At 57.6% G+C, this 27,179-nt stretch overlaps 1 protein-coding gene across 1 annotated transcript; it reads right to left on the bottom strand.

The window, feature by feature from the left end:
* Positions 1 to 376: 376 nt before the first annotated feature.
* On the bottom strand, positions 377 to 27,179 carry SGIP1 (SH3GL interacting endocytic adaptor 1). The gene is made up of 19 exons (XM_083845736.1): positions 27,149 to 27,179; positions 26,547 to 26,639; positions 25,612 to 25,912; positions 23,109 to 23,133; positions 22,657 to 22,708; positions 21,720 to 21,805; positions 20,995 to 21,084; positions 20,601 to 20,675; positions 18,977 to 19,423; positions 16,122 to 16,243; positions 15,298 to 15,424; positions 12,344 to 12,403; positions 8,138 to 8,249; positions 7,835 to 7,990; positions 7,271 to 7,403; positions 6,788 to 6,990; positions 6,458 to 6,522; positions 5,756 to 5,920; positions 377 to 5,532 (listed from the first exon to the last, which is right to left on the bottom strand). Exons 1-19 carry the CDS (start codon positions 27,172 to 27,174, stop codon positions 5,510 to 5,512), a joined length of 2,361 nt encoding a protein of 786 aa, XP_083701862.1. The 5' UTR covers positions 27,175 to 27,179; the 3' UTR covers positions 377 to 5,509.

The raw sequence follows: 27,179 nt of genomic DNA, 5'->3' as shown, positions 1-27,179 counted from the left end.
GTCCACACGTGTGCCTGCAGCCCCCTTGGGTCCCCATGACCTCCACAGGTCCCCGCCGGTCACTTTGGTCCCCTCAGGTCTCTGTGGTCCCCGCAGGTCCCTAAGTCCCCGTGGCCTCCATGGCTCTTCCCATCCCTCACGTGGCCCCGCAGGCAAGGTCCCCACATGTCCCCACAGCCCCCACGTGTCCCCACAAGCCCTAAATGTCCCCACAGGTCCCCACATGCCAACCCCAACCACCGCCCCGTGCCCCAGCTGGGGAGCTGCGCACAGCAGGGACACTGCGGGACGGCTTCCCCCGGGGAGCATGGCAGCCTCCACCCCTCCGCATGGCTCCTCCGGGTGCTCCTGCACGTGGAAGCAAAACGCACTCAAAGTAGTGTTTTCTGGTTTTTATTTTCAAGGAAAAAAAAAGAAATCACATTTAAATCGCAACTTAATTGGGTGTTTAATGTGGTTCTCATGTATAGAATTAATAAACTTTGTTCCGATGTGGGGGGGTTATTTGTTGCAATATTATGCATGGTAAATAATTGCATATTCAAGATTTTGTGAAATGGGTGATAGGGAGAATGGAGGAAAGACATTTGTAAAAAACATTATTTACAAAAATGATATCCACATATTTGTATCCTAATCTATAAGGCAAGTAACATTTAAAATATGTTGTCTCATGATTATCTTCAACAAGTCAATACAACACATTCATATTACCAGTGGTCAAATACAAAGCTTTGCTGCAGTAGTCCATGTGCAACAAACCTGTACGTCTTTTACAGTTTTTCTCTGAGAACATTAGGTAAGCAGCAAAGTTTTCATCACAGACTAAGCAGTACCTAGGCCATCGTAGACTAAAGGTATAATATATCTCATTGCACGTTTAGGCAAGAAAGGCCAGCCATTCATTAACTTATTTAACTTAAATCTTAAAAATAGACCTGTGTATCTTAATCCACAAATATTTATAAACATTTTATACACGAGGGATTTTCATAAAATGATATAGCTTACACAGGGCGATACCCCGGGGAACCCAATTCGCTGCTGGGGCTCCCTTTGAGCCCCGAGGGGCTGCAGCAGCGGGGCGCAGCCCAGCCTCCCTTGTCCCCCCGCTGCCAGCCCGCCTGTGCAGGACCGGAGCTGCAAACCGAGACCTGACGCGATTCCCCTCTCAAACGGTGACTCAGTTTTGGGTAAGATTTGTGCCACCAAAGCGCCTGGCCAATTTCATTAGCCTTAGAGCATCCTGGACGTAGCTGGAGCTGGGAGAAAGGAGTGGGTTTCAAACACACCATGCATGGATTACAGGACCGAAATGCAGTGAGGCATTTCCCCGACAATTTGCTGCTTGTCAGGAAAGAGAGAGTTCTAACAGAGAAATAAATATTCCAAGCACCTGTTAAAACCTGCCATATCTTATCGCATGCTGCTCGGCCTGTAGTGAAGTCCTGCTTCTGCGCAAACCCTTGGGGAACATTGCCTCAGCAACACCTGCGATTTTCAAGAAAATTGTCAGGCACTCCCTCCTGAAATGCAAGGGGAGATCGTACAGGAGGTGTGGGCTATTTCTACAGGCCTTTTTCCCGCCCTGCAATGAAGTGAGAATTAAAATACATCATAAAAAAATCATAAAACTTCCTAGCTCTACGAGAATTGCTTTCCTTGTAAATTTGTGAGAAAAAGAATAAGAATTCTGGCTATGAAATGAAGTCTTTGAGACAGAAATTTCTTACAGGGAAAGTATAATGTGATGATATTCCGTATTTCAGTCACGGTAAGCTTCAAAATTAGGATTTTTAACAAAGACATTTTCACATAAAGATGACGCCTTTGACAACAGAGGAATAGGGGAGAATCACTCCATATTCAGGGTATAGAACTGGCTTTCTCAAGCACGAGCTGAAATAGGTGCTATGTGTTCAGGGAGAGCACCATCAGCTCTATTAAGAAAAAAAGTCAAACGGAGATGGGTTCATCCGAGACACAGAATTGCAACATAGGTCTGAGGGCATTTTCGGTAAAAAATGCTTGACCCTCGTCTTAGGTCATTTAAAAATACGACACCTTCTCGCGGTAGTCTGGCCATTGGGAAATGTTTCTGTTGCAAAAAGGTGAAGCCGTGGCTCCTGACGTGACACTCGTGCTGCAGGAGCCGCGGGAAGCACCACTGGGATGTTTGCCCTGAACCACCCGGGCCCCGGGAAAGGAGCACAAGCACGGCGCGTGGGGTCTCGCTGAGAAAATAACGGCCCCTGCAAGAGCAGGGCAAGTTGTCACCTGGGCACTGAACGACTTCCCTAGGTCTCCCTGATCATGTTAAAAGGAAAGGCAGCTGGCTCTCACCTGCGGGCGTGCATGGCTTCAAAACGATGGGTGTAAGCAGCATTTTTCTCTGGTGCAGCCCAAAGGCCAGGCGAGAGGGACCCCGAGAGCACCCCGCTGCGACGCGTCCCGGTGCCTACAGCCAGGGAAAATGCTGCCCTGGGAAGCGGAGCTCACCTTAACATTACAGGAGGCATTGGCTTTTTTTCTCACCTATGTTAAAAAACCCACTATAATGGATAAATCCTGAAAGGGCGTGCTGAAGACAAAAAAGTAACGTAATTTAAATATCACATAACTGCGCTGACATCCTAAGAGCAGCCTGCACCGGGAGGAGCGCGCAGTTGTGCAACTTCCTCGCTGCACGATTGCGCTCGGGACAAGGTTTTGCAAGGGAAGCCACACGCACCTAGCGAGAGCTCAGCACAGAGCCGGGACTTTGATGGCCGGCGGCCTTACAGCAAAAATAACCAGCAGCTACACAACAGGGGAGCGGTATTTAAGAACAAAAGTAAACGCCAAATGAAATCTTTTTGATTTGGTAATGTTTTCTAGTATTGAATGGTCTCATAGTTATTAGATATTGTTCATGTAGAAAGTTGCTGTGGAACTCCTCCTGCAAGGAGCACCCTCGGCTGGCTGTGAAACTTCAATACTTGCAGCAAACAGGAGAAGAAAAGTTGCAAAAAAAAAAAAGGACTTTCTGTTCCTTACATCTAAAGAGCCAAGTCTGCAGGTGTCTGTGGAGAAAAACACCCCGGCCCCATTTACAACACGATGAACCTGCAGGTGCCGGGACAGGTGGCGAGAGGAGGCTGCGGACCCAGCACGAGGGAACAGGGCTCAAAGGGACCACGCTGAGGCCTTTCTGTGCATGCACCAAGCCTAGTGACTGTTTCAGTGCTTCCTTTTTTTAGTCAAACAGGCTGAGTGCTGCCGAGGGAGGAGGGCCAGGCAAGGGCTAGAGCTCGGAGCGTCCCAGCTTTTGTTGACCTGTTTGTGTGCATGCTCCCAGCCCGAGAGGTGGTGCTGAGCTGCAGGAACCCAGGCGACGTACAGAGCACGGACCCTCGCTGCCTTCCAGCTCCTGCTGACCCGCCTGCCCTCTGCCTGCAGACACCCAGGTTTTCCTGCCTAAACGCGGAGGTGAAGCCTGCGGAGCTCAAGTGCCCTGGCTGTGATGGGGCTGGGGGCTCTTGCCACCACTACAGAGGCTGGAATTGATGATAAATGTCCCTACGTACACCCTCATTTGCTGCTCTGAGTTTAAGTCTGATACATTGCAGGCTGCTCCCCATAACCTTTCTTCTGCTGACACCTCCTGAAAGCCAGGGGAAGGAGCCAAGCAGGCTCCTGCGCATCAGATGTAGAAATACAACTGCTCTGTTCCCTCCCTGAGCATGGCACTGCTGGGGAGGGCAGAAACGTGTCTGCTGCCGTGCTTGTACGGCATGCGGGAAGGGAAATACCCCGGCTAATAAACGTCCCTGCTCTGCTCTCTGCTCAGACACCAGCCAGGCAGGAAAACCAGGCTGTCAGCGCACAGCAGCATCTCCTTGCGAAGCAGCCTGGGCCGGGGAGCAGAGACACCGTTCAATGCTCCCGAAAAACCACCAAGTGAACTGAAAAGCTATGCGAAACACTGGCAAAAACAGCAGGAAGGAAAACTGCCCCAAACTGCTGGGTTTGGTCCCAGCATCGCCCGCGGCGGGGGCCCACGCGTGCGCAGGGAATGGGGCACACGGCCAAGACGGGTGCTGAGCCCCAGCACGCGCCTGGAAAAAGGGACCTGGTCTGTGGGACAGCACGGGTGGGACGAACTTGGGAGCTCTGGGTTATTTGGTTTGGTTTTCTTTTGTTTGTTTCTTTAAAAAGCATCTAAAAACCGAATGCTAATGTAAACACCTTGTCTTTCAAACGAAATATAAAGTAAAATATCTATGTTCTGGTAATATTTACATTATAAAATCCTTATTTTTCAGGACTATGACATAGATCTCTTCTGGAAGCATGAGTTTATAACAATCGTACACAGCATGAACCAATTATGCGGAAACTGATTCTTAGATTTTTGCCCTACGTCCCTATGTCTGAAGGGGGTGGGCTGCACAGCTGATGCATATTTCCATTTCGGAGGGAAAATAAGTAACCGGGCTGAGTGCTCCATCTGGCAGTACCGGCGAGTTTGCTCTCAAAAACTTGTGCTTTACCTTCCGTGTTTGCACGTCTCGTGAGCGTGCACACAAACCACCTTCCTACCACACACATCCCGACCTAGAGCCACCTCAGGACGGAAACGTCTCCAGGCCACGCGAATGCTGATCCCAGTGCCAGGTGCTTTTGGCAGGGTGAGGCTCGGGCTGCGTGACTTTTTCAATATTTGTATATTAATATACATATTTTGCCTGCCTAATTGGTAAAATGGAAGGGCACGGGGGCTGCAGGTCTTCAGATCCCTGACATCGGACCTGCGGGGCTCGGGGAACACGGGCTTGCTCCCGGAGCTGTCTGGCAATGGAGATTTGAAGTAAATGCTCTGTACAGAAGTGGCGTTTTCCCTTCTTTTTGCTGGGAGGCTGCACGAGGAGCCTCCACGTTCACGGAAATGTGGTTCTGGAGTTCGACCAGCTAAACCCGAAGGTCGAGCTTTTTATTCATCTCCGTCAGACATACGAAGGACCGAAGAAAAAGTAAACCAGCACGTCGGCTCTGCTTAGCTCTCTTGTTTTGAGGCACCCCCTTTATAACAGCTATCAGTATTGTATTTAAATCGTATATATTGACAAAATGTAATCTACCTCTGTAAGCATTGTGCCATTCAACAGTACTACTATTAAATTTATATACCACAGTTTAAATTACATCCATTTCATGAATGGTAAAATGCTAAAACTCAAGTGTCTAACTGCCAAAATACAGCCTTACTGGAATGAGTACAATTTACAAATACAATAATTACATTTTAAAACCATTAACAATGTTACATCTAGAAGTAAATACTGTAGGACTGGTCAAGACGGTGTTTTCCGAGGAAAAAAAACGCTGAAAGTTGTTGACACTTCCAACAGAAATGTCCCGAGTGCAGGATTTAGTTCATTTTCCTTAAACTGCAATTAAAACCCGTTCCACGCAGAGCAGTCCTTGGTTATTTTCCGTGTTATTTTCCACAGACTTGCATAAGCTTCCTTCAGTTATCGGCCAAGTATTTACCTGGAAACGGGACCAGAAGTGAGCCGCCCGCCCCGGGGCGCAGCGGGGCGCGAGCAGCGGGCGCTGCCCGTGCACAGCCGGAGAGCCAGAGCTGCACCTGCAGACACCGCACCCCCGTGCGGGTCCCACGGGGGGGATATTTGGGGGATTTCACAGGGCGTTTCACGCCAGGGAGCTTCTGCCCTCCTGCCGCCCCGCGGGAGAGCCGCCGGCTGGCACCTACCTGCCGCGAACCTCTTCTTGATGAGGGAGAAGCGGTAGCCGGCGCCGACGAGCTCGATGTCGCAGCTGGAGAGCGTGCTGCCCTCGCTGGTGAACTGCACGGCCAGCGGGGCCGGGGCGCTCGGCCCCTCCGACAGCTGGAAGCGGGCCAGCAGAGAGCCCACGCCTGCGGGTGGAAAGTCCCGCACGAGTCCCTTAGGGGCCCGCAATGCCACGCCGCGCGCCCCGCCGACGGGTTGGCACGCGCTGCCCGCTCCCACGGGTGCACCCCGGCTGGCAGCAGCCCCCAGGAGGGGGCAGGAGGCGAACCCCCTCGTCCTGCCGCCAGGTTTGTACTTTTCGGACACCCTAGCGTGGGACACGCGCATGAAGCACACGTGAGAAGTGACCCACGGGTTGCTGTAACCCCCCCCAGTGGGATGCAACACAAACGCAGGGAGGGCTGAGGGAGCGAGGGGCTTGGAGAGCAGCCGAACCCGCGCCCTGCGAGGTAACACCCTCCGTGATGCCAAGCTCTGGCTGGCAGAGCCACGTCAGGGACATGTCCCGGATTTTCAAGGCGCTTTGTGGGGTTTTCAACAGCATCGTCCTCAGCCAGTGCTGGCAGGGGTTGCTTTGTCTGGACTTGGGCGCAGACAAGAGAAAGAGGCCAAGGGCTGAGTGCAGCATTCATCACTAACAACATGCACGTTTGTGGGATTACCTCCATTTTCTGACTTCTGAGAGATATCGGGGATCTTCCACAATATCCTCTGCTGTTCAGCGTTCCTGCAAGCAGAGGAAGAAGAGCGTTTCTGTAGGAACCAAGTCGCTCCCGAGGCCGGAGCTAAAAGCCACGTGCGCCGGGCCCCAGTGCCGCTCGGCGGAGCTGCGCCTTCGGGAGCGAGGCCCCGGGCCTGCCCTGAGCAGAAAACACCGTGGCCCTTTGCAGAGCAGAGCTACGTGCCCCGTCCTACGGGACGAGGACGGGATTCGGTCCCGGCACCCCCCAGCCCCTCCGGCACCCACGGCACCCGTCGCAGAGGGCTCCTACCAGACAGCGGGCGGAAGCACGGCTTGCAGCTTGGTTACTCCTCCGTCGACGGGGACGAGGAACTGGACGTTGTTTAGAGCTACCGGTGTGGTCATTGCCTCTGTATTGTATTTGTAGTCAATGCGGAGGTCAGTGCTTGCAGGTTCACACCGCCAGCTCACTGCAAGGTTTAATGGAGTAGACTGAATACCCTGGGCAGATACCTTCCAAAATGACAGAAAAAACATTTAGTTTCCGTAGGGGTGAAGGGAGAAATCCCATTTTACAGACGCAGCGATTGCAATGTGTTTCAGAGGAGGCAACGCCTTGCATTCACACCGCAAGTGCGCACGGGGCTCAAAATCTATCGACACACGGAGGGGATCCCAGGACAGCACGCCCCCACCTCCTGCTACCTTCATGCTGCACTAGGGTACACCGCCCCTCGCGCCGACAGGCCAAGCACACGTTTTTGGCAGAATTTGGCGTGGGCAGAAGCCGTACCTGGTACTTGAGCATGTCCACATTGTAATAGGTGGCTTGCGGTTTCTGTTCCGATACCTTCTTTAGGTGCGTCATCAGGTTTGGCATGTTGACCCAGAACTCCTTCGTGCTGGCATCGCTCTGCGCACTGTCACTGCGAGCAATTAACGGAATTAATTATAATTGGGGGGGGGTTAACCCTTTCCGTAAGCCGCCTCCACAGCAGGACACAGCCGTCCATAGGCTGTGGCCAGGTTTAATCCCGTGCTCACAGAAACACCGCGTCCCCCCCGTGCATCTCTGCCTGTGCTCAGGTGCCTCAGGGCAGGCAGCGCAGACGCATTTTGTGAGCAGAAAATGAGCAAAGCCCAGGAAAGGGCTTGTTCCTCTCTGCTGCCTGGCAAAGGGGCTGCGCTCAGAGCAAAAACTCTGGCCAATATTTAGGGGCTGAGAGTCTCCTCCCCAAAACCTGCCCAGGCCCTGGGGAGGACAGAGACTTCCAGCACGTGTTTTTATGAGCGCCCTGCTCTCGCAGAAAGCCGCCGTGCCCTGCCTGGGTGTAAGAGCCGGCGGTGTGGGACCTACCAGCAGAGGAGCTGGGGGTTTGGCAGGACGTGCTCCAGCCGGTTGTAGTTCAGCACGCGGAAGGTGAGCACCGCCGGAGCGGGGTTGTTGGCAAAGTGCCGGGTGATGCCCGCCGGGAACGACAGCACCATCTCCCCCGTGATCTTCACGATGCACCTGCAGCGCCGGGCACAGAGACCCGGGGGAGGAAAAGGGGGGGCTCGAAATGCAGCACGGGGGGGAAGGCAAGGTGACAGCCCCCCCCTTCCCAGCCGGGACCCCCTCCCTCGGACGTGCACCCAGAGCCCCCTGGTCGGCACCTACTTGCTGGGGTCGGCCCCTTTGAAGTACGCGTTGACGGTTTCGGTGAAGGCGGCGGCGACGGGCAGGGTGTCCTGCGCCCCCATGGTGAGCGGGCTGGGGCCCCGCGAGGAGCCTGCAACAGAGCAAAGCCTCCGCTCGCTGGGGCAGGGGGGGCACCGCTCCCACCCCGCTGCACCGCTCAGAACCGAGCCCCGCACGGGGCTTTGGGGGCAGATATTTAAAAAAAATCCCCCAGGCTTTGGACGAAGCTTTAACGCCATTACGTGATTATTTCCCCCCCACACCCCGAAATGAGCAAAGAAAACAGATGAGCAGGAGCACAGGGCACCGGCAGCCCCGCATGGCGGGCAGTGCAGGGTGGGTTGGGCATTTTGAGGGTCCTGGGTCCCCCCTGGAGGGGCTGGGAAGTTTGGTTCCCCATTCACAAGGGAGCGGGATGCTCGCTGCCTTTTCCCTGCAGCAGGCGCTGCTTTCCAGGCTAGACCCTGATGCAAAGGGCGCCGCCCGAATCCTGCCCGCAGGACCCCCGTGCACGTCCCTCTCCTTGCATGCATCCATGTGGGATGCTGCTGCCCGCCTGGCAAACCCCACACACGGCTCCACAGGCTGCAAAGCCATCAAGTCTGCAACATTTCGTGGGGGGTTGCAGAAGGGGCATCGGTGTGAGGGGCTGCCCGAAACCCTGAGGCGTGCCGGCAACCCCACCATCACCGAGGGCAGCGCAAACACGAGCTACCAGCATGCGGAGTGCTTGTTTCTGCCCCAAAACATCAGCCCCAGGGGAGCTTCTGGTCTCCTACTCGTGGTCCAACACGCCCAGCTCGGGTGCACCACCACCCCCCGGGCTGAGCCTTTGGGACCAGAGCATGTCCCCAGGAGGTGGCGGGGAGCGGGTGCTGCCCACGAACCGCAGCCCTGCCGGCTCCAGCGTGCCCCCAGCGAATTTCTGCAATGCACCATCCTGCAACGCTTTTTAAAATATCACTGCCTGTACATTAGCTAAACGCAGGGGTTGTTTTGCCCCCCAGAATACATCGTAAGTAATGGAAAAGGGCAAAATGGGCTGATTCAGAGTGGTTTCACTCGCAGCATGCTCCCATGCAAGCTCCCAGCGCAGGCTGCAGGCACGGCCGTGCGGCGACCCTCGCCAAGACGCCAAGCGAGCGGGCTGCTGCGAGCTCATGCTTTCCTCGGAAGGCTGTCCTCGGCAATAATCCCCTCTTCTCCACCTGCTGCTCCCCTGCTGTCGGGGGGTGTGTGTGTGTGTGTTTGCTGGCTGCTGGCCCTGCCTTGCGGCTTGGCTCTGTGGCACTGCGGGTGCCCTGCGAGTCAGGCACGGGGTTTGGGTAGGGAAGTCAGGGTTCACACAGTCCCCTGGGAGAAGCACCCCTGCCAGCTAAATTACACTCTGGGCTTTGATAGATTAATTGTGAAAGAACACGGCACCGCAGCCGACGGTCCCGCACGCCCTACAAAGACCCCAGGGCAGGCAGCGCGTTACCGCACGGAGCCAGCGCTGCTCCCTCCCCGCGGCACGGGTCAGCCCTCTCCAGTGCCGGCATTTTCCTTTCAGAGGTCTAACGCAGCGTGGAAGGGTGTTAAAAATTAATGTAGCCGCACATCTCCCTCTTGGTCATACATCTTAAAAGACCCAGGAGAATACATTATTTCAGCCCTGGCCTGGAAGAAGTGATGCTCAGCGAGTGCCAGCGCGCCCGGCACGTCCATCACGCACAGAAACCCCCCTAACAAGCACTGCTAGATGTGTTCACGTCCCAAGCACACCATTTGCCTTCAGTTCATTTTTTTTCCTCTTGGAAAAAAGGTGATGAGCTGAGCAGGGACAGCTTACGCCAGCGGAGGCCTCACCGACCCGCGAGGAAGCAAATCACCACGTCCCCAAACCCGGCTCTGCGCCAACCGCACGCGTCCTGGCCCCGGCATGGAGCGAGGGGGCTCTCTGCACCCGTACAGAAACACCCGGGGGTCAAAACCACCCCGACCGCTGCAGGAACCAGGGCGAAGGCTTTGGGAGGTGCTGGAGGTGCCGCCCAGCACCACATTTCAGCAGGGGAGGCAGGAGGAAGGTTTCGGGCAGGCAGCTGCCTTGCCGTGTAGTTGTGATTTTGGGGGAGAGGAAAAAAAGAAATCCCCCTGAATATGCACATGCCACCTGCAAAGCGATGGAGGCAGCAAAAAGAGGATTTGAGGAGTGAAAGGTCCAGCTGCTGTGGGTCAGGCAAACACGTGTAGGGGCTCGGTGGGGTGAGCAGGGCTGGGTGCCAACGGGGCGAAAGGAGGGGGCAACCCCGGGTCCATCTGGGCAGGAGCAACGGGAAAAACCTCCCGAGAAATCCTGTGGCTGCAACTGGCATGCAGGGCTCTCAGCCCCCTCCACCCTTCCCCAGGAAAACCCCTGTATTATTCTAACGAGTTCAGAGCCTAACCGTTTTTGTTTCTTTTTTTAACACGAAGTTTTAATTCAAAAAGAGAAGTACAAATCTCTCCACTCTAAGCCCTAACATTCTTTCCCAGCAGCTTGCAAGACAGTTCTAGTTTAAGCACGTGCTGTGCTTTTTGGTTACTGCTTCAGGAGTCGCTTTTAGAAACATTTCATTTTGGCAAAACATCCCGGTAACACAGAATAAATCCACCTTTGGGGCTCGGGGCACAGGTGCCAGCAGGTGCTGGGTTCCTTTGCCGTTATCTGTTGGGAACGTGGCACCTGAGCCCGTGATTTTTGGCCTGAAAACAGCCAGACCCCTGAGCGCTGGGTGGCTTTTACAGAAACGTGACATTTCCCTTACTTTTCCCTGCACAAAGGTGGGGAATAGAGGCGGTGGCATGAAGCCACCACGAGCGGCCCTCACCCAAGGAAACGCAGCTCTTCTGGAGTGTCCAGAGGAGCATCACCAGCGCCACATCACAGCGTTTTGAGCATAAATTACCCCATGGTCCACTTTGATCATAGCAAAAAAACAAACCAAACCAAACAAACCCAACCTACAGAAACACTGCCACAACGAACTGCAGAAATCCAGATACACCAGCCAAAAAATAAACCATTCAAAACCATTCATATGTAAACCCACAGGTGAACCTGCCACGTGCTCGCAGGGCCGCGTGCCCGACCGAGCGAGGAGGAGGAGGGAGCGCCGTGGGGACGTGCAGGCTCAAAGGCGGCTGCTGCGCGCCCTGTCCTGCCTCGTTCCATCCTCCCTGGGCCCCAGAAGAGCTCCCGCTGCACGGACAGACAGACGGACCCTGGGGACAGGAGCCCAGGGAGGGCTTGGGCTGGAAAATGCAAAACTCAACCGAGCGTCGGAAGGAAAGGGCCCAGCAGCTGAAGGGAAAGGCGAGGCCGAGGGGAAGGAGCTGAGCCCTCGCCAACGCTGCCTGCACGTGCCCGTGCTCAGCCCTTTTGGCAGCGGTGTGACGGCCACGGGAACGCCGCCCCCCTCCCCGTGCCACCACGTCCCCTCCGTGTGGCCACAGCAGGAGCCCGGCAGCAGCCTGCTCCGGAGTCCTGCTCCCGTGCGCTCGTTTCTCTGTGCTGGGGCACATTTAATGAACCACGGAGCTCAAAGGCAACCGAATCGATGTGATGAGCCAAAATAAATAAATAAATAAAATAATAAAATAATAACGAATTGCTGTCGGTTTGTGAGCATTTCTGAACACCTGGCCTTGTCCTGGACTCGTCCGAATTTACCGCCTGGTGAAGCCCTGCTGGCAAGGCGGGCAGCAAGCGATTCGGGATGGCTTCGCCCCGCCGGGTCTCTGCGGGCGCAAGGCCATGCCGAGGGGCAGGCGGGGACCCCGCTGCAGGGCCTGGGGGCTGCGGGGCCGGGCGGTGGTGGGACGCCCCATGTCACAGCCCGACGGGGAGCCCAGCCCCGCAGCCCCCGCACCCTGCAGCCGGCAGCGACGCCGAGCTCCCCGGGGGGCTCCGTGCCCACGGGGTCCTGGGTGGCTGGCGAGGGCGCGGGAGGTTTCAGAGCACTTGGCGTTCAGCCCAGGTCTCAGAATTTTTTTTAATTTTTTTTTTTTCCCAAAATAAATAAGATGAATGGCAGAAATCGAACCCAAACGGTGGCAGCTGGCCGCAGCACCTCGCAGCCACCCGGGCTGGAGCCTTCGGAGGAGCCCGGGGGAGCGAGCGGGAGCGGGGGGCGAGCGGAAGGCGGCGTGCTGTGCGCTACTTACCTTCGAAAGTCAAATAAAACTTTCCTCTGTCAAACCAAACGAGGGAAGGCTGTTCATTCTCTGTGTGGCCGGGAGTTGAAGCGGGATGGGGAAGGTTCAGGAGAGGGAGAGAGAAGGACACAGAGTGAGTCACGGAGCAGGACATTCGTCTCGCTACGGGGCGGGGAGCGGCGCCGCAAGCCGAGCGTGCGGGGCAGGGAGCGGGCGCAGGCACTCTGGGTTTTGCTCGGAAAACAGAAAGCAGGAAGCAAAGCTATGGAAGCCCAGATGGAAGGGAATTTTTGCCCACTTAAAAACGATTTTTTTTTTTTTTTTGGTTTTCTCTTTTCTGTCTACGGGTGGAGTGGACGAGGCTCCCCGGCCCACGGTCCCAGGGACGTCGCCGGGGTCTCGCTTCCAGCCTCAGTGTCGGGGGCAGCACGTGCAGCAAAACGCAGGTGTGTGTGCGTGCATTTTGGGACACGCCACTTCTGGAGAACCACGTGTACGCAGGGCAGCAGATGCCTAACTGGGATTTTCCCATTTTCACCAGTTACCTGCGCTCACACCACCCAAAAACCACTGGAGAAGGATCAGCGCTTGGCACCGGGTGCTGCTGCAACAACCATTCGCTTCTGAATTTAGGAGGCGATGGCGTGGCACCTCTTGGTGCTGTTTGTCACCGAGAAGCCACCGGCGTGCCCACTTTTAGGCCGGATTCCCCCAAAGCGCACCCGCAGGCGTCTGACGGTGCCTTGCCGAGGTGGGCAGCGTGCCACCGAGAGCACCCTCTCCTGATGACGCGGGCAGAAGACACGCAACGAAGAGCAAAAAAAAAAAAAAAAGAATGCGAAAACGAGTCCCCAGCGAAATCAAGCAGCGCGTCTGTCCACAAGAACACACGGAGAAGAATTTTAACGAGAAAAATAATTGCAGGCTCGCTGGCACAGACATAACAGCGCCTTTCTCCGCAGTCAATGACCGCACATGCAGCCCCGACGGAAGCACACCAGCACAGCACGAGGGACACGTAAACGAGGCGACAGCTCCGAGCACGCCGGGACGAACTCTGCCGGTTTTGCCCCTACAAAAGGGGAGGCCGGGAGCGTGGTGCTGGCCGTGGGCATCCCGGGGGGGAGCCATAGGGCCACTGGGTCCCCGACCCGCTGCCGTGCACCGCCTGCCCTCCTGCCCACGCAGCCCCTATTCTGCCTCCTGGCTTCTCCTTATCTTTTTCCTCTTTCTGCGTGAAGAAATCATAAATGCAAACACTGCCTCCTCCGCCGTGGAGCAAGGGGAGCGTTGCACCGGTGCTCGCCCGGCACCGGTCACCCTGGGGACACAGGGGGTGCTGGGGTGCCCCGGGGCTGCTCATGGGGCTCGGGGCTGGGGCACCCGCTCTGCACTGCCACCGCTTTTCCCTGGCCATGCAGCAGGCGCAGAACAAGCCGTTACAAAACACGGAGAGGCGGCTCTGCTCACAAAAATATACGTTAAAGGGAAAACACGTACATTTAAAAGCGAGTGCCTGACCGGCTTATTTCATGCTCACCCTATGGGAAAATCCACCCAAGCCCTGGCAGGGCAGGGGCTGCCGGCCTCACGCACAGCCTGAATTTCACAGCACCGTCTCCAGGCCTCCTTAAGCCCCTTACCCTGCCCTCAGCCCGGCTCTGCCCTCCACCACCGCCTCCGTCCTCCCACCACAGCCTCCGTCCCCCCACACTCCCCGCAGCGGCCGTGCCCACCGCCGGGTCCCCCAGGACCCACAGCCAGCACCCCAGGCACACGGGCTGCTGGCAGCGTGCTATCCGAGCAGCGTGCTGTAACGGGGACCGACGGACACAGACCGGAGAAACACCCGCGGCACCTCCAGGGTGAAGCAGCCGCGGGACGGAGACGCAGCTGGGAGGCTCCAGCCTCCCTCGGGGCTGCGGTGCCGCCGTCCCCGACAGCCTCGTATGGGGGTGTCCCATGGGAGCGCCTCACGCCATGGCCCAGCACGTACAGACCAGAGCAAATCTGCTTTTTTTTGTTGTTGTTGTTTTGTTTTTAAAGAGTTTTTGGGCTCCAGCTTCCCTCCCTAGCGGCCAGCCTGCCTCTTCCGCGAGCGCCCCCGGCCGCTGCCAGCCTGCAGCAGGTGGCACGTCGGGATGTCCCCCGCCGAGCGCATCAACACATCAGGGCAGCAAACAGGAAAAAATGAAATAAAATAAAATAAAAGGGAGCGGGGGGGCGATTCTGATAGAAAATGGAGCTGCAGGAAGCGGGGTGCAGGCGGGACGGCAGCGGGGACGGAGGCAGAGGCGCGGGGGGGGAGCCGGCAGCACCCAGAGCGTGGGGACCTCGGAGCTGTCAGCCAGACGCCGACTGCCTGCATCGACTGCCTCGCGCCACACCAGGCACCCGATGGGTTTGGCAAGAAATGTGGTTTTTTTTTGAGGAGGTTTCCTCCAGAAGCAGCACCTTGTTGTGATGTAAGACGTGCGAAGCTCAGGGTTTTGAAGGGCCTTTGCCAAGGTCCCGTTTCCCACTCCCACTTTAACGGGGGCTCGAAGGGGCTGAGCGCTGATCGCTCCCTGGGTCCCAGCACCTGGCTTCCAGCCCCCTCCCCTCCAGGGTGTGAGCAGCTCCCCCAAAAAGCTTGTTTTTGACCAAATTTACAGACCGCAAGCACGTTTTCCGCTGCATTCCGCTCGGTGATGACCTCTACCCTCACCACACATATTTTGCACAAATTTTGGGGCTGACAGGAGGAGAAAGCTTCCCTGGCAGCATCGCCCCGGTGGGCCGCTGCGCCCACCTCCAGTCCCTTTTTGCCTTTCAAAACCTGATTAAAACGAGCAAACGTGAAACCAAAGACCAATCTAGCAAATCGAAAGTGCTCGGGGCTCTTTCAAGGCTGTTTGGAGGTAGGAAAGGTGAAAGAAAAGCAGTGCTGGAGTTTGTTTTTTTTTTTTTTTTTTTTTTTTTACCAACTGTGGGAGTGGTGGCTGCACTCAGGGAATTGGTGGAAGATATGGAAGAAGTACTTTCAGCACGGGCTAAAGGTGCTATCGGAGGAGGACTGGATGAGTGAATAGGAGGGCTAAAAGGCCTGGACTGTAGAAAAACATAAAATAACACAAGGTTAAAGGAAATATGCACAGAACATTCACGTATAACAACCAGAAGCTTGTGCTGAAGATGTGACCCCTGTGTACCCCAAGGCAGGCTGCTCCCCGGTGGCCCCGGCGCCTCCCTGCCAGGTCGGTGAGAACCTGAGCGACTTCAGTTATTTAATGCGGAGACATTTCCTTCTGGATCCAGGAAAAAGGCAGATAAAATCCTCCACTGCACGGCTCATTGGAGAGCAGCAGGGCACCACAGCACCAGGGAAATGTTGGGTGCCTTTAATGCAACCGGTATCGGGAAGAGAGCCGTGCCAATCGTGCCCATGCACCTTCACTGGGTCTCCATGGCTCCTTTTGGGATAATTTTGTACCGTAACACCCATCCAAAATTCCTTGCTTGCACTGGCCCCGAGCTGCAGGGAGGAGCCCAGCGCCCCGGCTGCAGCACGGCCACGGGGAGCCCGCCCTGCCGTCCCCATCCCCGCTCTCTGTGCTGCTTCGTGTCCAAACCCACCCCTTTTTGCACAGGAGCAGCAGCTTCGTGCCCGTCCCAAACCCGCTAACCCTGCGCGAACCCTGGGAAACAGCCCCCAGCTCGCGTGCCGCCCTTTTCCCTCGTGTGCCTCGTTTCGTAACTCGGAAAGCTCCAGCCAGCCCCTGACCCCAAGCCGCAGCGCGGCACCTACCAGGTCGGCGACGGCAGGCTTGCCGGGGGGCAGCTTGGGCCGGGAGGGGGGCCGCGGCGGTGGGGGCGGCGGGGTGCCGCAGGCGGCCAGCGGCGTGCCGGGGCGAGCCGGGGACGAGGAACCTGCAACAAAGACAGAGATGTCAGCACCACGGCGGTGCCCAAACGCCGCTCCCCGGGAGCTGGTGTGGGCGGCAGGGAGGGGACGGGGACCGGGACCCACGGCATCCCCAAATGGCTGCTTCAGGGCAGCGGCTTTGCGCAGGACAGCCCCTCGCCCCATATCCAGCCCCATCCAGCCTCAATCCTTTCGGGAGCCCTGCAGCTCTGCCTGAGCAGGAGGAGATGATGCATCAAGATATTTCACCCCGGCGGCGGCTGATGCCGCCGTGCCAAGGGCTGCGGGAGAAGGCCCTGCTTCTCCTCCATCCTGCTGGCTTGCAGTAGAGATTTGGGCTCTTCCCACCTGCCCCGAGGCTTCGTGAGCTGCAAAACCACCACACGCCTCCATCTGCCCCCGCATGGCTCCTCCCGCAGCTCACAGGACCACCGCAGGGTCAGTCCTGCCCCGCGAAGAAGGGAAGCCTCGTGGGCATACCAAGAGGGATGGGGCTTTACCCCAGTGATGAAGAGGAAGGGCAGAAAGCGCTGGAGAGCAACATTATGGGCTCTGCTGGGAGCAGAAAGCGTTTCCCAGCTCGGTAGAAGAGTTTCCACGAACATGACGGTGATGCCTTCATGGTCCACACTGGCTGTGACCATGCCACGAAGGCCGACCTTGTGCCATCAAACAAATTTGAACAGATGCTTAGCAGGACACCTGCTTTGCTGTGGGGGCAGGAGTCCCTCCTGGGTACGTTCAGCACTACTCGGAGCTGTGCGGCACAAGCGAAGGCTGCTGCAGCCCACGAGGAAGGGCAGCAGGGCGCTGCCGACCTGATCTGCGGGACCAGCGAGCAGCGCGGTGTTTGCCAGCAGCCTCCGCGAAGGCAAGCTCTGATGTGGAGGGACGTGTTTGGCCTGAGCAGACGCCAAGCTGACGTGTTTAGCTTTATTTCTCCTGCTTACAAGAGAAACAGCTCGCGGAGCTTTGGGGATGGTAGCTCTGATTCGGAAACCGTGAGAGCGAGACCTGTAGCAATCAGACCTAACGGCAGGCTGCTAAGAGAAGAGGGGCTTGTTTCAGCAGAGCAAGTCCTGGCCGTTCACATGAGCACCTCGGAAAATTAAGTCATTTTTATTTAGAAGCCTAATTTGGGTGCCAGAGTTGACTTTTTTTCCCTCCTTGTCCACACGAAAGCCTAGCAAAAAGGGAGCTATTCAGGGCAGTAACCTAACAGCACTGAACGGATCCCACAAGGTGGCTTTTGAACGCTCATCGCACCCAGAATCAGCGACGTGCCGTTAGTCCCAAGCCCTGCCAGGCACCAGGTTCAGCAGGGGGATGCTCGCTCTCCACATTTTAGGGCCCTCTGGATGCTTTCTGTAGCAAAGACCAGCGGCACGGCCGTGTGTGCCAGCAGGACACCAGGAACCCATCCAGATGCCGGTCCCAGCCCTGCCGTGGTGGCACCACTGACCCCAGGCTCCTGCGTGATGCCAGGGCAGGAGGGGGCTGGGGGCTGGCCCTGCAGCAGAGCCCCCCAACGGCCTTGGGGCTGGATGCAGCAGCAGGGGCCTCCAGAAGGTGGAGAAGCCAGGAGCAGGAAAGGAACCTGGCCAGCACCATGCACCCTGACCCGCTGCCACCTGAGGTGGCTTTCTGAAGGCTCGCACCATCGTTGTGTGCGTATTTCAACCCCCAGCAGCCTTACAGTCTGCTTTACAGTCCGCTTTTCTGGCTTCTACATCCGGACCAGGTCCCAGCAGTCTGCAAAGCACACGGAAAGGAGCCAGAAGGCAAGTTTTAGCCAAGAGGTGAGGATCCTCTGAAGCAGGCGCTGCTACCGCGTGATCCCAGCCCCAGCCGTCAGAATGGGGTTGCTCCATCGGTCCCCACACACGCAGCCGCCTTCGCAGCCCTGTCCTGCCCACCTCAGCTCATTCAGCACCGCTGTCACTGTGGCGGGGAGCACCAGAGGAGGAGGCTCAGCACGTCCTGCTGCCGGCCTCCTGGAGAGGTCCCAGCCCCAGCCAGGCCCCTGGGGGGCCACACCACCCCCCGACAACACGTGGTGAGAGCAGCACAGCCAAGCCCTGCTGAGCACCACCACCAGCACCCATGGGTGCCAGGCTGGGGCCGTGCGACCCTGAGTATTTTCTGCTCTGGGGGGGTGGCAGCAGCAGCACCAGGCTGGGGGAGAGCAGGTGTAAGCTGACCTCACCACACAGACATTTATAATTAAGCAGGTGAAGCCAGGCAGGAAGCACGGGTCAGACAAAGCTGGGGGGGTGGTTTTTCCGAAACACACGCTCTGAAAGCCCTTTCTCCAACTGGGGCTGGGGCTTCACGCTCCCGCAGCCCGGGGCCGTGCAGATGGGAACTGCATTCACCCCTGTGCCCACTGCTGTCCTGGGGGGTTGCTCCTGGCAGCCCTGGGGTGACGGGGGGCGATGAGCTGTCTGCCTGCAACACATTTTGTAAAAGCACCACGGTTCCAAGGCTTGCTTAGAAGTTGATTACCAGCTGGGAACGTTTCTTCCTTTGTTCACTCTGAAGCCTACAGCGGACGCAGCCACGAGCAACGCTTACGCCAAATGGTTTTAGGGGCGGTTACGCACACAGCAGGGGTGGGAAGGGCGGCTCGTGGGACACCGACAGCCCCCGAGCTTTGGGGAAGGCACAGCGGGGAGCACGACACGGGGGGCCGAGGGCAGCCAGGCACACAGCGGGTGGTGGGGGCGGCAGAGACGTACCGCTGGGGCTTCCCGCGCCGCTGCTGGCGCCCGGTCCGGGGGACGAGACCACCGTGCGGTAGGTGGGCGGCGGGGGGGGCGGCGGGGTCGCTCTCTGTCCCGGCCCAAAATCCTTGGGCGAGGTGGCCGGCTCCGCGTTCTCCTCTTTAGCGTGGGGCTGCTCCAAAGCCTTCTTCTGGAGCTCCTCCAGGCGCAGCGGGGACGGGAGGGCGCGGGGGGGCTCGGCCACAGGGCTGCCCGCTGCCCCCGCCGGGGGGGACGCCACCTTCTCCCGGGGCCTCGGCGCCACCGTCAAGCTTTCCGGGGAGGGATCGGAAAAATTGACCCACTTGTCTTCCGTGTGCACAACCACGGACTTGGGGGACAGCACGGGGCCAAAAATGCTGTCCAAGTCATTGATCGACGGCACTTTGTCACTTTTGGCCTCGGCGGCTGGCTGGTCGCTTCCTGCGGTCAAAGCAGTCGGGTTTAGGCTTAGGGGGCTGCGGCACACCGGGGGGGGGCTCGCGCCCGCTGCTTTCTAGAGGGTTTTCCTACGAGCTGCCAGGACCGCGATGCAGGCACGAGTATCCACACCAGAACATGTGCAACGTGTAACAAGCCACACGGGACTGAAACACACACACTGCAGGGAAAGCATGCCGGCCCCTGCCTCCTGCAGGGCTGCCCCCGCCGGTCCCCTCTGCTCGCACCCTTCACGGCTGGCACGCAGCCCTCCTTACCTCTCGGCTACGCAGCAGCAGCACCAGTTATTAGAAGGTATTCAGCTTCCAGAAGATACTAAAGTTACACACTCAACTCAAACGAAAGCTCTCTTGCGCACTCCGCTCATATATTTATATACAGGTCCATATAAATATATACACTTAGACATGCTGGTTGGACAGCGACAGTGCCGAGGGCATGCAGCACAGGGAAGCGACCACGTGGATGTATTTCAGCTGCGACCAGCAGCAGGTATAAAGGTACAAGGCTCTGCTCACTCACGGAGCCACCAGGCGGCTGTTAACGATGACACGTTAACGAGCACGGCAGCAGGACACGGCAGCAGGACACGGCAGCAGGACACGGCAGCTCAGGCACACGCCTGCAGCACGGCGCGATGCTCCCCGGTCCCACCACTGCTCGGTTTGGTTGCTTTGGTCCCTGCTTGCAGCCCCGGGACACGGAGGGGCTGCACGCCGCAGCCGCTGGCCTGGGGGACGTGCTGGCATGCCCGGCACAAGGGGATGGCCAGCCTTGTGCAGCACGGCTTCGAGGAGCAGGGGCAGCCAGTCCCCCCCTGCAGGCATTCAGCAGGGTTTCAGGTGAGCTTTGCATTTTGCTCCTAGCAGCGACCAACAGCAGCAGCGTGGGGAGCAGAGAGCAGCAGGCACCCAGCCAGGGCGGTGCCGCCTGGGCTCAGCTCCTTGCAGCATCGCCCCGCACACAACAACCGCCGAAACAACACCGACGCCACGAGGAGGATGCGCAGGGGTAAATCCATGTCTGAAACGCAGCCATCACACGGGACACCCTGGGGATGGGGGGGGGGGGGGGGAACCGGCCCCAGCAGCGCAGCCCCCACGGGTCCGGACGCGGCTGTGCCACACCAGGCACTAGGAGCGGGGTGCCCGGCCTTTACCTGGGGCCACCGTCAGGGGCGAGCCGGTGCGCGGCGGCGTGGCCGGGACGTTCTTGGGCGGCAGCGGTGGCGGTGCTGCAAAGCAGAGGAGCAGGAGGTCAGGGGCTGCGCTGCCAGGGGCACCCACTGCAGGTACCTGTGTCCCATCCCACCGGGGCACGGCTGGAATAAATCCAAATGGCTGTGTGGGGGGGGGACCCGCTCCATGCCCGGCTGAAGGCGGAGCGGCCCCAGGACATGGCACAAAAATCACAATAAAGGGTTCGCACAGCTTTTCCATCACCCCCCCCTTGCACAGCTCTGAGCTGCTCTGCCAGCACGAGCTAGGGCCAGTGCCAGAAGTGGAAGGCTGGGTTTGTGCGCGTTTGCACTCCTTCATTTTCGGTCGACTTACTTCCAGTTGGAAAAGGTCTTGGCAGCTTCGGGGAGTCGGCGCTGCTGGGGGGCTGGATGGAGCCCCAGATCTCGGGCTGGTCCAGAGGAGCTGGGAAAAGAAAGCAAATGCACGTGCAGAGGTGACGATACAAATAAATACACGTGCAGCGGTGATGATAAACGTGACTGTTTTCTTCCAAATACCAGAATCACGCAGATAAGGTGCATTCATCTGAGGCATGCAAAGACAGGAAACTAAATATTGACAGCAACCCCCCCTCTAATTAAAGACAGGGTTATTTCTGTAATGTTAGATAATTACAAGCCTGCCTGATTTTTAAACAGGACACGCAATTAGTTTGACAATCATGATGCTTGACAAACAAAACAATGCCATTTGTGTATTTGGAGGCTTATTGCATCGAGTGAAACATTGAATTAATTGCAGAAATCCTCTGGAATTTTAGGATGCGCAGAAAAAAAAAGCAACAGGTGTTAAATGAAGAGATCCAACTATTCACAAAGATCGCGTGGAAAGCGCCACGACTCTCATTTGCTCATCACGTGCTGTTTTTCTTAGGCTACGCGTGAAGAACTGCACGTAGAGGTTGCTTTGAACGGGAGGTTTAACTGGAGCTGTTCTGAGGCCTGGCCCCAAGCCCCAGCTCTGCACACCCGTCCCCGTGCCCCACACACCATCCCCGTGCCCCACACACCATCCCCAACCCCCTGTGCCCTACACACCGTCCAGCTTCTGCTCCTCGAACGCCGACTCCAGCGGGGGCCCGAAGAGCGGTGCCAGCGCAGCGGGGTCCTCGGGGGGCTTCCTGCTGCAGGGGGACAGAAGGGAAGGGTGTCCTCAGGCTGGGGGCACAACACCGTGGTGGCCCCCCCAGCACGGCACCTGCGTGTTTTTGTGGCTTGTACAGGATTTAAATAACTCTCCTCAACAAAAACTCCGTAAGAATTGATGCTGAGTACAGGTGTGTCTGTCTGTGGGGAGTTTGTGTCCAGCTTGCAAAGCATACAGGTTGGGGCGTGGAGAACGGAAAGAAGAGGGGCAGCATCTAAAATCAGGGTGGTGTTACTATTTTGTGCCTCAATTCTGGGCGTTTTTGTTAAACCAAAAGGTGGGCAGTGCCAGCCCTGCTGCCCCAGGCAGGAGCCACACCGCTCACCCCGCAGCCCTGCGGCAGCTGCCGGAGGTCCCACGGGCACGGCGCGCTCCCTGCCCCTTGCAGCCAGCAGTGCCGAGCATTCACCCCGCTCGTTTCAGCGCTGGAAGAAGGTGAAGGGCTGGGCTCACGGGCCTGAGATGCTGTAAGCCTGGTGCTGCTGCATCTCTGCTGAGCCTGCTGCAGGCAGGCAGTGACACTGAGCTGGGGGTGTTATTCCAGGTTTGACCCAGCCTGGCACACACGCAGGAAGGATCAGAACCTGGAGGAGAAGGCTGATATTTCCCCCTTGGAACAATACTGCAATCACATGGTTGTGTACCAAGTTTTTCTTTTTTTTAATTACATCTGGGTGATGCATCTGATGGCAGATGTAGGGGAGAGCTGCACTGACGGATGCTGAAATATGGGGCCTTTGGTGTTCTGGGGGGTGCCAAAGCAAGGTTTTGCACGTGCACAGGGTGTGTGCAAATACATACACACACACACAGCCCCCCCGTACTGACCTGCTGGGGTCCGGCGTGGGCGTGGAGCGCCGGGGCCGTGCGATCTCCTCACCTGTGCAGGGTGGGACAGAGCAGGATTAGAGCCAGTGCCCCCATCCCACATCACCCCCATGTCCCACATGCACCACGGCACCCCAGGCATGCTGCTGGCACCCAGCACGTGCCCTGCACCAAGCCTGCTACAGCAACACTGGCAGAAAGGTCTGGCTTTAGTTATTATTTATTTATTTTTACAGAGGACAGGGCTAGCAGGCATTGCTTCTGCTATGGGGCCCCCCAAGGATGTCCACATGGCCCTCTTTAAGGGGACATTTGGGTGCCATCACTTCTGCCGTGACCACGTTAAAGCGAACCCACCTCTCCCCGCCTTTTAAAGTTAATTTATTTTAACCGCCAGCACCAGGCCGCCGGCACACTAATTACTGCTCTGGAAGGCTACAGGACATACTTACTGGATAAATTCCTCTTAATCGTCCCCTGGAATTAGAAACACAGGAGGTCAGTGGGGTGTGCGGGGACACAGGCACGTTGCCGCCGGCACCGAACGAGACCCACGGCAGCACAGCAATCAGGGCAGCATCGGCTAGTACAACATTTGCTTTACACGACTGAGACACCCACCTGCAGGTATGCCCCGGGAAGCCACGTTTGCTCCCAGCATACCAGGGCAGACAAAGCCCAGCAGGAGGATTTGGAGCCCCTAAACCCATCACCTGGCAGCGCTGCGCCCGCAGCCACCCCGGCTGTAAACGGCTTACGTTCGTCATTTAAACCCAGCGGGTGCCCGGCAGAGGCAGCATCAAAACAAAATCCTCACCTCTGATGGACCACGGACTGATCCGAGGCAAATAACGCGTTTTCAGCGACCCGAATCCTCGCTCCCACCGCGCAGCACAGGTGCCTGCATGCAGTAGGAGCCCCCCCAAAACCCCTCCGGGAGGCCAGACGGGCACAACGCCCGCACCAAGGCCCGGCCAGAAGCAGCGAGCTGAGGGAGGGACGGAGGGAGCTTACCGGGCTGCGCCGCTGCGGTCAGCGAGAAGGGAGAGAGAACAGACACCTGGTGAGACACCGGGTCAGGGAGGGACGCCCGGTGCCACACCAAGCACCCGGGGCCCTGCGCACCCCTGGGCGGGAGCTGAAGAGGGGATGCGTTTCATTTTCCCCTGGGTTTTTCATTTTCCCCTGGGTTTTCAAGCAGCCGCACGCCAAGGCACAGGCACCTCCCTCTGTCAACTGAAACCACAGGGTCCACGCAGGCAGAGCTGACCCCAGAGCGTTTTGGGGCTCCCCCATGCAGCACTACTCGTGCACATGCACCCCAGGAGGCATCAAACCCCACACCTGCCCTTTAATGCACTCGGACATGGATTTTTTTTTGGCAATGAAACCCTTTGGAGCCCAGGGCTGGCTGTGCCGGAGCCAGCTCCTGCAGCAAGGCAGGAGCAGCAGGAGGGGAACCCTGCACCCCGAACAGCTGGGGTTGCCCCGTCTCAGAGCAGTCTCAAGCCAAGTCCTGGCGGGGATGGCGTGGCTGCTGCACCCAGTGGCACCACAGCAGGCATTCCTGCCTCCTGCTACGTGCTGGTGCACAAGGACACGCGCAGAACCCACCGGGACAACACTGTGCCCTCACATATCTCATCCGAAACCAGCCCCAGCCCCTCCGCGCAGAGCAGGGCCATGCCCCCCGACTACACACGTTCACAGCAAGCACAGCCGAGCTCTTGCTTAAGCATGCCGAGCTAAACCCAAGGGAGAGGGCCAATAACAAACGGCACGCCTTCCAAAACGTCAGGATTTGTTGCTCACAGTTCCCATCCCAGCTCTAGAGACATGCAGAGCAGGCGGCATGCAGGCAGAGCACAAGTCAAGCCTGTGCTAAAAGTGCAAGAAAAAAATAATGTACATCTTACCGGGCTTTTCCTCTAAAAGAATACAGAAAAAAATATAATGAGAAAAGGCGTTTCTGTAAGGGGATGACAACAGCAGGCTGTGTGTACCCGAGGAGAAGTCCCAGGCATGTCGCTGGCAGGGCGCTGTGTGCTCAGGGAGCTGGGGGGGCTGTCCCGAGACACCACCCGAAGGGCTTCGTACTGCACCCAGAGGTGCTCGCCAGGGCCGAGTCAGTCTTAGCCCAGCACAGAGCTCCTGGTCACAGAAAGCTCCCAAAAACATCCCGGGAGGAGCCCTGAGCGGTGCCCCAGTGCCAGCCACCAGATCCTGCCCAGCACCACCGCGTTCCTGGGGGAAGCACCAGCTTCTGCCAGGAGCTTTCCATGGGCTTGGCAACACGGCACTGGTTTGGGAAGTGAGACTGATTTTGTTTCACCTTTACTTATATTCGCAATTCGTTCACGCTTCACATACAGGCTGGTTATAAACCCTGAACAGCTTCAGCTGGAAAGATGGAAAGACACTAGAGCCCACGCTGAAGCCCACGGAAAACACAAAACCCACAAATCTTAACCCAGCTAAACAGATTGGGATGAGATGACAAATCCCAACAAGCCTTAGGAGAATCAGCAGGTATCAGCGTTTGCAGCAGGGAGGAGACAGGACAGGTACCATTCCCTTCAGACACCCCTCGGGTAGGGAGTGCCCTTTAGCATCTTACAGCAGCACTACAGAAAACCCCACAGATGTGCTCCCTGAGCTAGGGATCTGGGCAAGCATCAAACGATTTATGTCCTGAATGACAAACTGGGGAGAAGAAGAAAAGCAGGGCACACGGTGCCAGGATCTGGGGAGCCTGGGAGGGCTGTGCCAGCCAGCGGCGCTCCTGGGACCACCCCAATAAACCCCCGGCGCTGCTCTGCACCGAGCAGACCCCACTGATCAGGGCACGAAGCCAACCTTCCCCACTCGCACCCCAGGAAGAGGAACCCTGGGCTCGAACACACCGAGCACTCCTGCTTCCACAGCCAGGGAAAAACCCGGGCACGGGGCACTCACCACGGGCGATGGAGAAAGCGCGATGTTGCCTACGGACGCCTTCAGCTCGTCCACCGTCGCCGCGCTCTTCAGGATGTCTTTAGCCTGCAGCGGCTTGATCTTGATGTTGAACTTCTTGTGGGCCTCCTCCTCCTCCTCGGACTCGCTGGAGGAGTAGAAGTGCTTTCCTCTGGTGGGTGCAGCGCAGCTAAGGAAGCTCCGGGCTGCAGGGGACGCGGCCGCGCAGCAGCACCGCGGCGTGCCGCAGCCTTCCCAAAGGTAAGCCTTGGCCTCGGAGCAAGGCGCGGGTTCAGGAGCACCCCTGCATGTCGGCAGTGATTCAAAAAGCTCGCATCTCAGTGAAAAAACGTGGATCAGGCATTCCTGAAATGCTCATCCCTAACCCCGATGGCAGGAGCAGCAGCAGGGACAACCCCTCCCGCTGTGCCGATTTCTGCGCTGACGTCCTGCTGCACCACGTGTGGGCAGAGAACACGAAAATCGGGGCTGGCAAGGATGAAGCGGAGATGGAGCCTGGGCATCCCCCCCCGGGCTGATGGGGACGGCGTCCTTCAGCAGCAGGAGAGGGAGAGTTCTGGTTTCCCACCCACCTCCTGCAGCTATGAGCAGGACATCGATTTCCTCCATCTCCTACAAGCTCAGCACACGGACTGTGAGCACGGGCTGCATCCACACTCCCTTGCCCCTTAGCAGGGACATGTTAGGGACCCAGAGCATCCAAAAAAGCAGAGCACGTGAGATCGGCCAGCGCCCACCGCTGTGCTCCTCGTACCACAGCAGCGGACCAAAGGCAGCCAGAAACTATCTGCTCTGCCGCCTCGGGCAGTGCTCTGGGGGAGCTGGATCTGGCTGCAGAATAACAGCTCAAAGGAGAATAAAAGGGGAGAAATAAAAAAAAAGTCAGTGGCCTGTCTGCGAACCCCAGCTCATCTTACGGTTTTGCCAGCCGAGAGGCCGAGCCCACAAAGGATATAGCCTGGCTCCTCGGGCCGGATGCTGTACCCCTCCTCGTCGAGCTCCGGGGAGTTCTGCATGGGGCACAACACGCGGAGGGTCAGGGCCACGGCCGCCGGGAGCTGAGGCTGCCCTTCGCTCCTGCAGCGAGCGGCGCTACCCGGGGCTGCAGCACGGCACCCGCTGCGGCACTGAGCAAGCCAGGCCCGTGGGTTGTTTTTTTCCCACCCCCCTCCATGCTTTTTTTTTTTTTAACCCAGGTTTTTCTCTGGGAAGCCTTGATGTCCTCCAGGCAGCAGTGCTCTCCTCAGGGTGACTGGCACCGGAGCCACCTGGTTCCTGGACGGGATCATACAGCCTAATTAACGCGCAAATGCAAACGATGTCTCAGGGCAAGGGCAGGTTTCCCTGCACAACTCTAACACCACCTCCAGAATCACTATTTTCATGCCGTATTTCCCACAGTGGGGCTGAGACCCCGGGGCATGAGGACACGGCCCTGCACACCCACAGCCGCTCAGGAGCCAAACCCATGGCACACACGCACACAGCCCCGCGGGACGAGGGGCCCTCGGGCACTTACGTATCTGTCCCAGTCGATCTCCGCATAAAAT

The sequence above is a fragment of the Anser anser genome, assembly GCF_964211835.1.
Source record: "Anser anser genome assembly, chromosome: 8".
NCBI lineage: Eukaryota > Metazoa > Chordata > Aves > Anseriformes > Anatidae > Anser > Anser anser.
Note: the sequence above shows the minus strand (reverse complement) of the source record. Positions and strands in the feature narration are given on the sequence as shown.

What these genes read in the sequence shown, in the direction of transcription:
- SGIP1 (XM_083845736.1), bottom strand. Translation starts at nt 27,174, where the DNA reads ATGCGGAGATCGACTGGGACAGATAC. An exon ending in AGCCTGCCGTCGCCGACCTG is followed by an intron (nt 15,425 to 16,121) that starts GTAGGTGCCGCG and finishes GTTTTTCTACAG; the next exon opens with TCCAGGCCTTTTAGCCCTCC. An exon ending in AGCCACCACTCCCACAGTTG is followed by an intron (nt 12,404 to 15,297) that starts GTAAAAAAAAAA and finishes CCGGCCACACAG; the next exon opens with AGAATGAACAGCCTTCCCTC.